The sequence below is a fragment of the Vanacampus margaritifer genome, chromosome 18 (assembly GCF_051991255.1).
Source record: "Vanacampus margaritifer isolate UIUO_Vmar chromosome 18, RoL_Vmar_1.0, whole genome shotgun sequence".
NCBI classification, from domain to species: Eukaryota; Metazoa; Chordata; class Actinopteri; order Syngnathiformes; family Syngnathidae; genus Vanacampus; species Vanacampus margaritifer.
The window spans coordinates 2914364-2927141 of NC_135449.1; the positions used below are offsets into that span (position 1 = coordinate 2914364).

At 40.2% G+C, this 12778-nt stretch overlaps 1 protein-coding gene across 1 annotated transcript; it reads left to right on the forward strand.

Annotated features, from left to right (window-relative positions):
* Nucleotides 1-416: 416 nt before the first annotated feature.
* On the forward strand, nt 417-11298 carry tbx21 (T-box transcription factor 21). The gene is made up of 6 exons (XM_077550645.1): nt 417-1129; nt 7425-7579; nt 7673-7794; nt 8910-9068; nt 9164-9225; nt 10276-11298. The coding sequence occupies exons 1-6, from the start codon at nt 516-518 to the stop codon at nt 11015-11017; spliced, it is 1854 nt and encodes a 617-aa protein (XP_077406771.1). The 5' UTR covers nt 417-515; the 3' UTR covers nt 11018-11298.
* The last annotated feature ends 1480 nt before the right edge of the window (nt 11299-12778 follow it).

Sequence of the window (12778 nt, forward strand, 5' to 3'; positions counted from 1 at the left end):
GCATTTTTGAAATAACTAAAACTAAATAAAAATAACAGAGGCGCCCTGAAAACGAATTAAAACTATAACTAAATAAAAAAAATAAAAATAAAAAAAACCCTCAAAACTAATTGAGACAGTTGATGAACTATAATGAAAATCCCCAAACTATAACAACTCTGGTCCTGAATGAGCTGAAGCATTTGAAGTTTTGAATCAAATGTGGAAGAAAATAGCTAACATGTAAATCTCTATTTGGTCATTTGATCGAGAAAAAAGCAAGAATTTGGGAAAGGTGATGGTTGGCTTTTTAGGACCGACACAATTGACCTCGTGTGACGCGCGTGCACGCGCAGCACACGGAGGGAGACACACCTCCGCAATAAATGTACACATCACATACTTGAGTTTGCATGAGAGCGTGCAGTCAGTCAGTAAGTCAGTCAGTCAGTCAGAACAAGTCAACCAGTGAGCGTTCGGAGGATCATCGGGACCAAAAGCGCTCCATCCCGTGTTCGGATGCGGACGCGAGACTTATGACTTTTGTGGGGGGGGGGCTCCAAATGGGCGGCACGGGTGGCAACCTCTACCTCAGCATGTTAACCGGCGCCACCGACGCGCACAGCTTGCCAAAGACCCCCGAGGTCAACGGACACCCGCACCGCAGCGCGGGCGCCAAGGACCCGGCCGAGCTCAAGGACGCGCGTTTCTTCTACTCGGACTCCCTCGCGGGCGGCCAGGACGCCCTGGCGCTACAGTACCACTCGGACCAGGCGCTCGGCGGCTTCGGCGCGGCGCAGCCGGCTCGCTTTTACGCGCAGACGCTCGGCGGGTGCGCGTACGCCGGCGCGGACTCGCCGCAAAGGAGCGCCGCCGCCGCCGCCGCCGCCCGCCCGGGCTACGGCGGGGACGGCTTCCCGCCGGTGGGAAAAGACGCGTACCCGCCCTCGCCGGACGGCTACGGCGCAATGGCGGCGGTGGCGGCGGCGGCGGCGGCAGCGGCGGCGGCGGCGGGCTACCAGCGGGCCGCCCTCTACCCGCTGCCCGGCTTGCAGCTGTGCGGGAAGACGCAGGCGCTGCTCAACAACTACCCGCTGTGGGCAAAGTTCCACAAGTTCCACACTGAGATGATCATCACCAAGCACGGCAGGTGAGACGTTTCAAAAGCGTCATCAGTAAACACACTTTTTTCTGCTTAATTAACACTTTTTTTTTTTAAAAAAAAAGTTGTTCACTTCTACGCTTTGATTCAGATGTCCAAGTTTTCGAAAAATAAATAAAAGAGTCATAATGATGGTAAAGTTGATACAGAGGCATCGATTGAAGCTTCCATGTGCACAATTGTCATGCGCAGGTGCAAGATTATTCAATAATCGAATTGTAATAGTCAAGGCGTGTCAGCTGTTGATGCTAATTGTCATAATGAATAATATTGATATTGATTAATATTACGTTTGACAAATATTTGACATTCTTCATAATCATATTCAAAAATGCAAAACTATAATAAATTGCTTCAGTGTTTATGAAGATCACAATAATGATAGGCATTCATGCTAATTATTACAATTATTTTGTTGAGGCATAAAATGATTAAATACTTAACTCAATATATGATATTTAGACATTTATGCTTACAGTGCATTGTTAAAACACACTAACAAAATTGTCCAATACAAAAACGTTAAGTGACTAAATTAAGTTGATTCTGTGTTCAAAAAATGATCATGATTATAATTAATATGATGATTTTATGACATTATGGTTGCCGCAGAAATATTTGATACGCGTGTTTAAAATGATGTAATAACAACTATGATGCTGATATTTAGACACTTGTTGGCCGGTGACAAAGATTTGATAGTCTGTTTGATTGCTTGATTTATAAATTCAATTTAAATCTCCTTTTAATATAACAATTGTTAAATTAACCATTCAACTTCAATCGTTTAAAAACATGATTTTTGAGGCTGGCAACATTTAATTTCGACTTCATTTCACGACAGTTTCAAATTGTAATTTTCGCAATGCCACACTTTGCTTTTGTGGAGTTCTTCATATTGCCAAGGCCTCGCATTCGTTATCAACTCTGAAATGTCGAAGAAGAAGCCAAAGATTATTTTCCACTTGCCCCGTACACGGCAAAAAAAAATGGAATATGATGACACACACAAAAAGAAGCCGCAAACCTCAAAATGCTTCAAAATGTCCTCGGCAGAAAATGTAACAATGGAAAAAGATGACAAATTACACCTGCGAGGAAGGCCATTTTTTTCTCCTCTTCTTTTTTTTTACCTTTGATTAGCCTTCGTCATATTCAGCTCGTGATTCAAACATGTGGAGGAGTGAAGTCCACAAAAACCTCCAGAGAGCCAAAGTTCACATGCAGGCCTTCACAAGGTGAAGAAGCACCTTTGAAGCCGCTTTGAGGCTCGCCGGCTCTTCGCCGACTGGACTTTGACACGACGAGTGCACATTCTAAAGAAGTCCCAAAAAAAATGAGAAATCATTTGCGAGTCCACCAGGAGCCAACCGAAAGATGCAGAAGAACCAGAACTTTCGGCCGTGCCGTCACATCCTTTGAGGACGGACTTCGAACCCTCACAAAGTGCGAGCGTTTAAAAAAAAAATCGAATTTGTCTTCACTAGCTTCACGAGGCTAATCAAAATCAAATTGATGTCGCGATGTTATAGAATGCAATTTTCAAAGGCTGCAATTTGGGAAAAAAATTTTTTTTTTTATTATTATTATTATATTGCTGATATCACGTCAAATTTGTCATATCTCCAAAAGCCTTACTTTTCAGCCCCCTTCAAAAAAAAATGTTTTCCCATTAACGTTGCATCTCAAACAGAGCAAGTCATTTTCAAAAAAAGAGGTCAAAGGTCAAAAACTGAGCGATTTTACTTTTTTTTTTTTTTTTTTTTGCCTGTAATTTTAGGTGTGCACACTATAAGTCGACTTTCCGGGTAAATATTCACTCCACTCATTTTCACTAAATTACTGACAAATGTCAGCAACAAAAAAATAATCAAAAATAATAGAACAAATTTTCTTTCTTTTTTGAGAAAGAAAAAAAAAAGTTACATTTGTTTCTAATCTTCAAATTTACTGTCCGAGATGAAAAATGGACTCATTTTTTTTTTTCACCATTTACGAGCAGCCACGAATCGTCTCGATTTACGGGGAAAAAAAAAAGAAGTTTGCCAAATTTTCACACATGCTTCCCTTCCGCCCAACGTGTCAAGGGCGACACATTCTGTGAAACGTTTGCCTGATGGATTTTTGATACTACTCAATATTATGAGGTTCTGTTCGTCATTTTCAGTTTCACAGGTTGGATCCTGGTCAGTAAGTTTAGGTTGTCTGGGGGAGGTGAGGCCAGGTTTCATGGGCGTGGCCATCCTTGTGCCAAATCCAATTTTTTAAAAAAAAATAAAATAAAAAATGCCACCAATATGCTCAAAATGGAACTGAGCCTTGATCATCTTTTTCATTTGTGCATTCAACTTAAAAATGAGGGGAAAACTGAGTTAGCAAACTGTGAAAAAAAATCTCAGAGCATTTCGTTATGAAAAATTTATTTATTTTTTATTTTTTTTAATTTTGTCCGGAGGTGTTAAATGACAACAAAATAAAACAATTATTATACTGTGCATGCAGATGATTTTTTTTTTTTCCTGTCATAACAACCCGCTTGGGAAAACCAATACTACGATGTGGCCACTGATGAAAATACTGTAAGTTTGATGCCCTTCAGAGAAAAGTTCAACAACAAGAAAAAAAGAGAAAAATAAATATATATATATATTTTTTTTTAGGTGTCTTCCCACAAGAGTTTCACACTCAAAGTGCGGAAACTGAAGTGGGCGCTTTTTCTATTTTAAGTCCTCACTGATGATAATCAAAATGTCAGTCATCATGAAAATATTTCATTTGAATATTAGGAAGTCTTCTGTCTTCTTCTTCTTGTCCCCCTCCCGAAAAAAAAAAAAAAAAAAAAGCAGAAGTGCGACCGTGTCGAGCTGTGACAGTCACTTCCTGTTCACGCTCCGTCTTCGCAGAAACGGCGAGCGAGCGCAAAAACAAACGCTTTCTACAAGACTCGCACGGAACCCTATTGACAAACCAAACCGCAAGTTTGATGTTTAATATGCGTTATTTTCACAATAAGAAGCCCCCCCCCCAAAAAAACAGCAGTAAACTATGCCATATCGTTTAAAAATTCTACAAATCGACACGCTTTAATACTAAACAATGATTCTTCACTTCATTAGCATTAAAAAGGCTGATATGGTGGCGCCAAAGCACTCCTTTTGTACTAGACAAGGACGCTCCGCCCCTCATCTCGACGTAGTTCCAAGGCATCATGACGCCCTCCCCTCACTTATAGCTCCTTAGCGCAAAGATGCTACAAGATGGCGCCAAAGCACTACTTCATCCTATTAGACAGGGCTTTGGCGGCAAATGCGAAACGACAACACTCGCAAGTGTCAGACACTCAAATTGAAATTACCCGATTCAGTCAAGCTCCTGAGGTCTCTGACTGGGCTCTACATATATATATTTTTAAAGATCTTCAAACGCAATTTTAAAATAATAAACACAAATAAGTCCAATGGATACCCAAAAAATATCAAAGTGCCTTTTTTTTAAACTAATTAACAACTTATCATCTACAATATGAATCAATAATTATGCCAAAAGATCTAAATTATAAAATAAATCTAGTCGTTGCGTTCTGTAGGCATAAAAAGCAGGATTACAGAGAATTTTACATATATATATATATATATATATATATAATATCAAGGGTAAATCTAAGATGATCTTGAAATGGGTCTACTTCCTGTTTTCACTTTTCTTCTTTCAAATTTACACAGTGTAGCACCAAAGGGTGTTGCCATCTTGTGGCCGTCAATGAAAATACGCTTAAACTGGGCAGATCATTTTTTTTGTTCTAATACTGTAAAAAAAAAAAACGTAATTAAATTTAATTAAAAAAATTGTAAAATAGGGGGACTACGAACCCCAAAAAAACCCCGCAATTGAGTGTTACTATTTTTCTTAAAAAGAAAAAAAAACATAACAAAATTTGGTATTTTTTTGGAGGTTGTACCGGATTATTATTATTTATTTCAATTAATTTCAATGGGCTGAATTTATCTGACATACAAGTACATTTAGTTATGTGGCTCAGCACTTGTTTTTGGATGTACCTATTCACTTTTTAAATTTTTATTTTACATTTCAGATTTTTTTACATATATTTATATATATATATATATATTTTATTTTTATTTTTATTTTTATTTTTATTTTTATTTTTATTTTTATTTTTATTTTTATTTTTATTTTTATTTTTATTTTTTATTTTTTGGGTGGGTCATGGAAAATGAAAAATCCTCACCTCTTAAGAATTTTTTCCCAATGAGATATAATCAATTATATGCGGAATTCCGCTATTCAACAATCCAGGCCCGGTTACGAGGAGGGTCCTTGAAAAGATGTCTCACCTTTAAGGGGTCCCTGAACCATATATAGAGTTCCGTGTTAGCGGGTGGCGGCAGCTGCAGACTGGCACGTCGCGGTCACAGACGATCAGGCGAGCGCACGCGGTGACAAGAAGCCGACCTGAGCCCCTGTCCACATGCATCAGCGGGTGCGCCGGTGCGGAAGGGTCCTCTCCCCTCCCGCCCGACGTCCACTTCCTCTCCCGTACATTCCGCACTCTGCCGTACCAGCCGGATTGTTCCTAAATGTCAGCCACGTACTTCCGCCGCGTTTTCCCCGAGCTCTTCGCCGTACTTCCAAAGACTTGCGAGCATCCGCGTTGACGGACGAAACGCCGTTTAGTGTTAGCGTCAAGCATCGGTTCGACGGACGATTCGTAGGTTTGATTCCCAGTGAATGACCTTCCAAGACGCTCCTGAGAGGATCACAGTTTCTTTTGTGAAACAAGTCAGTGATATAAAAAAAACACAAAAACCTATCATCGCACACTACACAAAAAAATCATGCTTAATTATTTACATTATAAAATTAACCCACAGATGTCTCTTTCTGTAGGCGTAAAAAGCAGGATGGGAGAGAAATGAAACGTTCAAAATTCTTCAGCAAAAATGAGGCTGAACTTGAAATACTTCCTGTTTTGACTGTTTTTTTTTTCAAATTTAATGTCAAACAGTGTGCCACCATCTCGTGGCTAATAATGGAATTACACCCAAAATAGTTAGGTATTAACCCCCAAAAATCCTACAAATCTAGAACCCGCGATGTTGTTGGGTTTACTGTATTTGTATTGCTGGATTGAAACACAATGGCTAACACAAACGCTACTTACTAGTACAGTTTCAACTCCAATGTAATCAGTTATGCAGTGACAAAGAAACATTAAAACGACAAGGCTCCAAAATGGCCGCCCCTCAGGTGCCTCGACGACCAGCGACAAAACGCTTTCCCGCCTTTACACACCTCACTTGTTTTGACGCCGCCAAAGCGCCCGAGGGAACAATTAGATTCATTTGCATAAGCACGTTTCACATTTAGCTAAGCAGCGCTGTCAACATGCAGGAGAGTCACACGTACACAACTAGCATAGCTTGTCCAGGATTTGAAGCGAGAACCATTTAGGATTATAATTACAAAAAAATATTAATACAACTTAAATATTAAGAGTAAATCATTTTATAAATTGAAATATTATATAATACGAGCAGGCTCAGCTGTATGTCTAAAGTTTGACGACCCAATTTCTATCTATGCAGAACTGCCATAATAGTTAGCTTAGCTTAGCATGTAGTATTAAATAAGGCTAACCTGTACCAAATACATCCTCCTCGACCAATCGACCAACCGTTGGTTTTACTCAGTAAGAGCTAAAAACTAATTTTTTTTTTTTTTTTTAAGTTGTGCTAGCTAGCTGTTAGCTTGTCAACATTAGATTAGCCCACATTAATGAGAGGACTTCCTCTTCAAAATGTTCCATGATTCTTAGTAAATTGTTTGCTTTCTTTAGTTAAAAAAAAAGAAAGAAAGAAAAAGAAAAATATTTTTGTTGGACTTGATCGAGTGGAGCAACAGCATGACACCAAAAGACCTTCTATTCCAGTCCAAAACAAAGTAAAACAAAAACAAATGCAGAGGTGGCAAATCCCGGTCCACAAAGTAAAAACCCTGCCACAGTTTGGCTTTAGCCCCAGGTGCTAGCTAGCTAGCTAGCTCCCGTGGCGCTTGTTTACATTTTAGCTAGCTCCCTAGCTAGCTCCCCTGGTGCTTGTTTACATTTTAGCTAGCTCCCTAGCTAGCTCCCCTGGTGCTTGTTTACATTTTAGGGAGCTAGCTAGCTAGCATCGGGAGCAGGTGAACCTCAAATTGGAGCAAAAGGACCTTGCGAGGATGGATAGATCATGTCAAATACGTACCGGTATTTTTGTCTTGCCAGGAGGATGTTCCCATTCCTAAGCTTCAACATCAGCTCGCTGGACCCGTCGGCCCACTACAACGTGTACGTGGACGTGGTTCTGGCCGACCAGCACCACTGGCGCTACCAGGGCGGCAAGTGGGTGCAGTGCGGCAAAGCGGAGGGCAACATGCCAGGTACGATCACTACTTGGGAATGGCGGATGGGCATCGTGACGCTCGGCCTGACGTGTCTTTCTAGACTATTTAGTCATGTCGTGATTGGCGCAGGAAACAGGATGTACGTGCACCCCGATTCTCCCAACACGGGCGCCCACTGGATGAGACAGGAAGTGTCCTTCAGTAAGCTCAAGCTCACCAACAACAAGGGCGGAACTAACAACGTGGCACAGGTACAAACACTGCACTTTCTAGTTTAGTTTTTTAAATTGTATTATATATTCATCTATTTGGCTCATGTATAAAAATTTCATTTAACAGAATGACAAAAAATTGGGAATGTGATGTGGCAAACTGCTACAGTATAGCGCCATCTACTGCTGTGGAGGACTTTTTTTTTTTGTTTGCCTTAAATTTTGTTGGAGGGCACGAGGTCCTGATACACTGGTATCGGCCCGATATGGATACTTGGTATCAATATTCGCTCCTCCCTAATTTTTACTATTAATGTCATTTTACAAATTTTAATTAAAGAATATTTTTTAGCCTGATCTAAAATTGATTAATTAGTGTGTTTTTTTTGTAAAATGACAATGTAAAATTGATAAAATGCTAAATTGAATTTTTATTTAAAATGTAATTTTATTTAAAAAAATAATTAAAAAATATTTTTAATTAAATTACATTAATTTAATTAAACTTAGTAATAATAATAATACTTTATTTAAAAATACATGAACATTTATTTCTAATTAAATTACATTTTAATAAAAAAATAATTAAAAAAATATTTTTAATTAAATTACATGAATTTAATTAAACTTAGTAATAATAATAATACTTTATTTAAAAATACATGAACATTTATTTCTAATTAAATTACATTTTCAATTCAAAAGCCATTTTTGTAATTTTATAAGAGGTATCTAACATTGATTCATTTTAAATTCAAAAGAGATAGGCAAACTATTGAATTGAATTTTAATTTTAAAATATAAGCATAATGCAATTGTAATTGATGGTGTATATAGATTTTAATTTATTTCCATTAAAATTTGAATTTATAAGCAGTTAAGAAAAAAATGGGTGGATTTTAGTTTGAATTCAAATTTTTGTTGAATTTTTAAATGTAAATAAATGCAAGTGGTATCTAAAATTGATTAATTAGAATTTTATTTCTGGTTAGAATTTGAATTTAATATTATAAGCAAAATATAAAATGGAATAATTCGATTTCAATTTATTTTTTTCAATTTAATTTTATTTATTGTTATTTTTTTAATCCTAGACGTGTAATCTAAATGAGATTTTCTTGTTGTTTTTTTGTCCTTTTTTGTTGTGTGCGCAGATGATCGTGCTGCAGTCCCTGCACAAGTATCAGCCGCGTCTGCACGTGGTGGAGGTGAAGGAGGACGGCAGCGAGGACGCCTTCCACGCGTCCAAATCGCAAACTTTCGTCTTTCCCGAGACGCAGTTCATCGCTGTAACCGCCTACCAGAACGCCGACGTGGGTCAACATTTCGGCCGGCAGATGAAGCAGCATGATGTTCATCGTCTTGAAAATGGAAAACTAATTCCTCCCGTTTTCTCCCCGTCTTACAGATCACGCAATTAAAAATAGACCATAACCCTTTTGCGAAAGGTTTTCGGGACAGTTACGACACGTGAGTATAGTCGAATATGTTTCGAGTGGATATAAAAAGTCTACACACCCCTGTTTTTTTGTGATACAAATAAGGGCAAGATAAATCCTTTCAAAGCTTCAACTTTTTCAAATCTTTTTGAGTGGTGACGTAAAAAAATAATCAACTGAGATTGTGGTTGCATAAGTGTGCGCACCCTCTTATAATTTGGGATGATTCATTCTCAGAATTAACCAATCGTATTCAAATGTGAAATGATTTAGCATAAAATTGCCACAATCTCTGATTAAACCCAAATAAAGTTCAGATGTTCTGGTAGGCTTTTCCTGATATTTTTTTATCCGCCAACAAACAGCATTTAAACAAGGGTGTGCAGACTTGTTATATAGATTACTGGATTGTATTGTACTCAAAAGGACGTACATACAAGTAAGTATGTTTTGCGATTGTGTGCTACAAAGCGAGCAACTGGTGTCTGCTTCGACAGGATAAGCACAGAAAAAAAAAGATGAAATACGAGATAAGATTCTTGTTTTCATTGCGGTCAAACAGACAACACATAATGGAAACAAGATAACGTGACAAAGAATTGAGGATGCTCAGTCAATTTAGAACTGTAAAATAATTCTATACGTATGTTTTTAGTAAACCACAAAAAACAAATGCTAACTTAACAAATAGTGTAACAATGTTGTTGTTTTTTTTTGTCAATTCTAGCAGAGTAATAAAGTTAGAGGTGAGTACAAAGACTGACAAATATATTACATAATATTTCAATTCCAGTCAGATGAAGCAAATTTAAAATAATATTTTTGTTGTTGTAAATTTGTGTAATAGAGATTAATTTGGTGTTGAGTACAAAAATAATGGCATTTTATTTCATTATTTTATTTAATAATGTATTTTTTATACGTATATATGTATGTATATATATATATATATATATATATATATATATATATATACACACAGTGCACTAAAGTTTCCTTTGAGGTTATACTTGATAGATGTTTGAGGTTTATGGGCAGGAAGTAACAACTTTTCTTCCTCCTCCCCCTGTCGTCTGCCTAGTTTGTACGCACCGCCCGACCCCGAGCGGCTCACCCCCTCCCCCACGGAGAGCCAGTCACTCCTGCCCGGGGGCTGCTACACTCCGGGCTACCTGTCGGAGTCATATATCAGCCCCCTGCCCCAGAGCCGCTTCTACGGCCGAGAAGCGGCGGTGGGCGGCCAGCAGCACAAGGACCCTCCCTCCAGCCCCGGGCCCCACTGGTACCTGCAGTCCCAGCAGGCCGTGGCCCCAAACCGTCTGGACTTTGCATCGTCCTTTGACGGGGACTTCTCCGGCAACGCCATCTACAAGCCCTTCCCCCTGCAGACCCCCCCGCACCTCAGCTACTACCCCGAGCACCCGTTCGCCTCCAGCAGCGTGTCCACCACGGCGGGATGGTCCCCCGCCCGGGCCCCGCCCCAGTATCTAGCAAGTAAGCCGGCCCCAAGCCTGGCTTGGTTCCGCCCGCTGTCCTCGTCACCGTCATCGCCCGGTAACGCCAGGCTACACGCCGGCCCCCTGCATCCCGCCCCGCTGGAGCCCCTCCCCCTGGCCGACAAGGGCAAAGACGAGCAGCACTGGCTGGAGCCGTCCTCGGTGAAATCGCCCGACTCGGCGGACTTGGCCCCATTTGAGGGCGGCGACGTCAAGAAGAGGAGGGTGTCGCCCTACACGTCCAGCACTGAGAACTCGCCTCCGCACAATCGCGGGGCACAGCTGTGCGACAAAGACGCCGATTACTTCGGTTATTACACACACTGAGCCGCAAGTCTTGCCCCCCCCCGGCCCCGCGTGGCTTGACATCCTTCCGAGTTCACTCTTTGTCCTCACCAGTAAGACGATTCGGAAAACTAAAGTGCGATAATTGACGGCTACCCAAAAAGCTTGTAATTGCCTAATAATGCCACAAGATGGCAGCAAAGCAGTTTGGTGCCATCTTGTGGCATGTTGAAGGAAATTGAGGAGTTTTATTCTTTACTGCCAATTACAACTCTTTTTTGGAGGAGGGGTGTTAATTACTCAGTAAGTCTGAAGTGTCATACGAGCAGAGGTGGCAAATCCAAGTTCAGAAAGTAAAAAACCCTGCCACAGTTTGGCTTTAGCCCCCAGGTGCTAACTAGCTAGCTCCCTAGCAGGAAAACAAGCGTCATGGGAGCTAACTAGGGAGCTAGCTAGCTAGCACCTGGGGCTAAAGCCAAACTGTGGCAGGGTTTTTTACTTTCTGGACCTGGATTTGCCACCTCTGCATACTTGAGACGGCAAAGTGTGTACTAGTACATGAACCTTAAGTTGGATATCAAGCATATGGGATCACCCCCCCCCCCCCCCCCCCAAAAAAAAAAAGGAGGCAGGAACTTTGTTTTGTGCTTTGACTTTCAGCATTTCAGGATACCAAACAGCCGTGACTGGTCCTCAACACAAGGATTTCTTTTACTTTTGAGGTCCAGGGACCCCCCCCCCCCCCCTAAATGACCTTTATTAACGGCAATTAAATGTGTGCCCCCCAAAATCAATTAATACTATTATATTAATGTCAACAAGGAAAGTCATATATCAGCAAGCTGATTTAAAAAATAGTACTAAAGACGTCTTTACTCTCTAAAATAGGACTACATTCTCGCAAAAAAAAATACATTTTTGTTCTTTAAAAAAAGGGACTTTATTGCTGTTATTTTTGTTAAAATTTATTGATGCTGAGGTGTTTATTTATCTGAAAATACGTGACAATCATAACAGAATCCTTATTTGGCCCGACTGATCTTTTTTTTTTTCTTTCTTTGGCTTCATATGCCAAACAAACTGATCCAATTAACATATCTTGTCCATTTTTAAAAATGAAAAAACTGACTGGACACCGTGTATTCAAAAATATGAAAAAATGGCCGAACCCACGCAAAAATTCCCTCCCAACCCCTGAGGAAAAAATAAATCCAAACATTTGGAGGAGGTGACAGAACAGAGGTGAACATAGAGGTGAATTGATGTTTGGTGACAGTTACCATAGTATCACGGAGTGCAGGGAGGAAAGGAGGAGGAAGGGGGGGGGGGGGTTATTGTCAGCTCTCACGGTGCGTTTGTGGCCAGTGGGAAAGATGAACGTTGCAGGCTGCGTTCCCCTTCTTCTTCTGTGGTCCAAAGAAAGTGGGTCACTCACGCACCTGAAGCCAAACAGACACTTGTCATCGCTGTAAACAGGAAGTGGGAAGTGACCACACAGACAACATGTCCCTCCCCGAGGGTGGCGGGGGTCTTTCGGGGGGGGCCCTGTCTGTGAGAAAGCGGTTGGACTCCACAAAGTCGCAACCGCAGTTGACGGAGGTAATTCTGAGTCAAAGCTGAGCAGCTTTGATGTCAATAATATCATGTCAATACTTTACTGGAGTTTTTTTTTTTTTTTTTTTCAAGATTTTATGCTCAAGGAGGTATGGAGGTACAACAGGGGTTCTCAAAAAATAGTTTTTTCCTAATTTTCAAGTTGCTGACAAATTTGTATTTTTTTTTTTTAAAGAAAAAAAAATACTT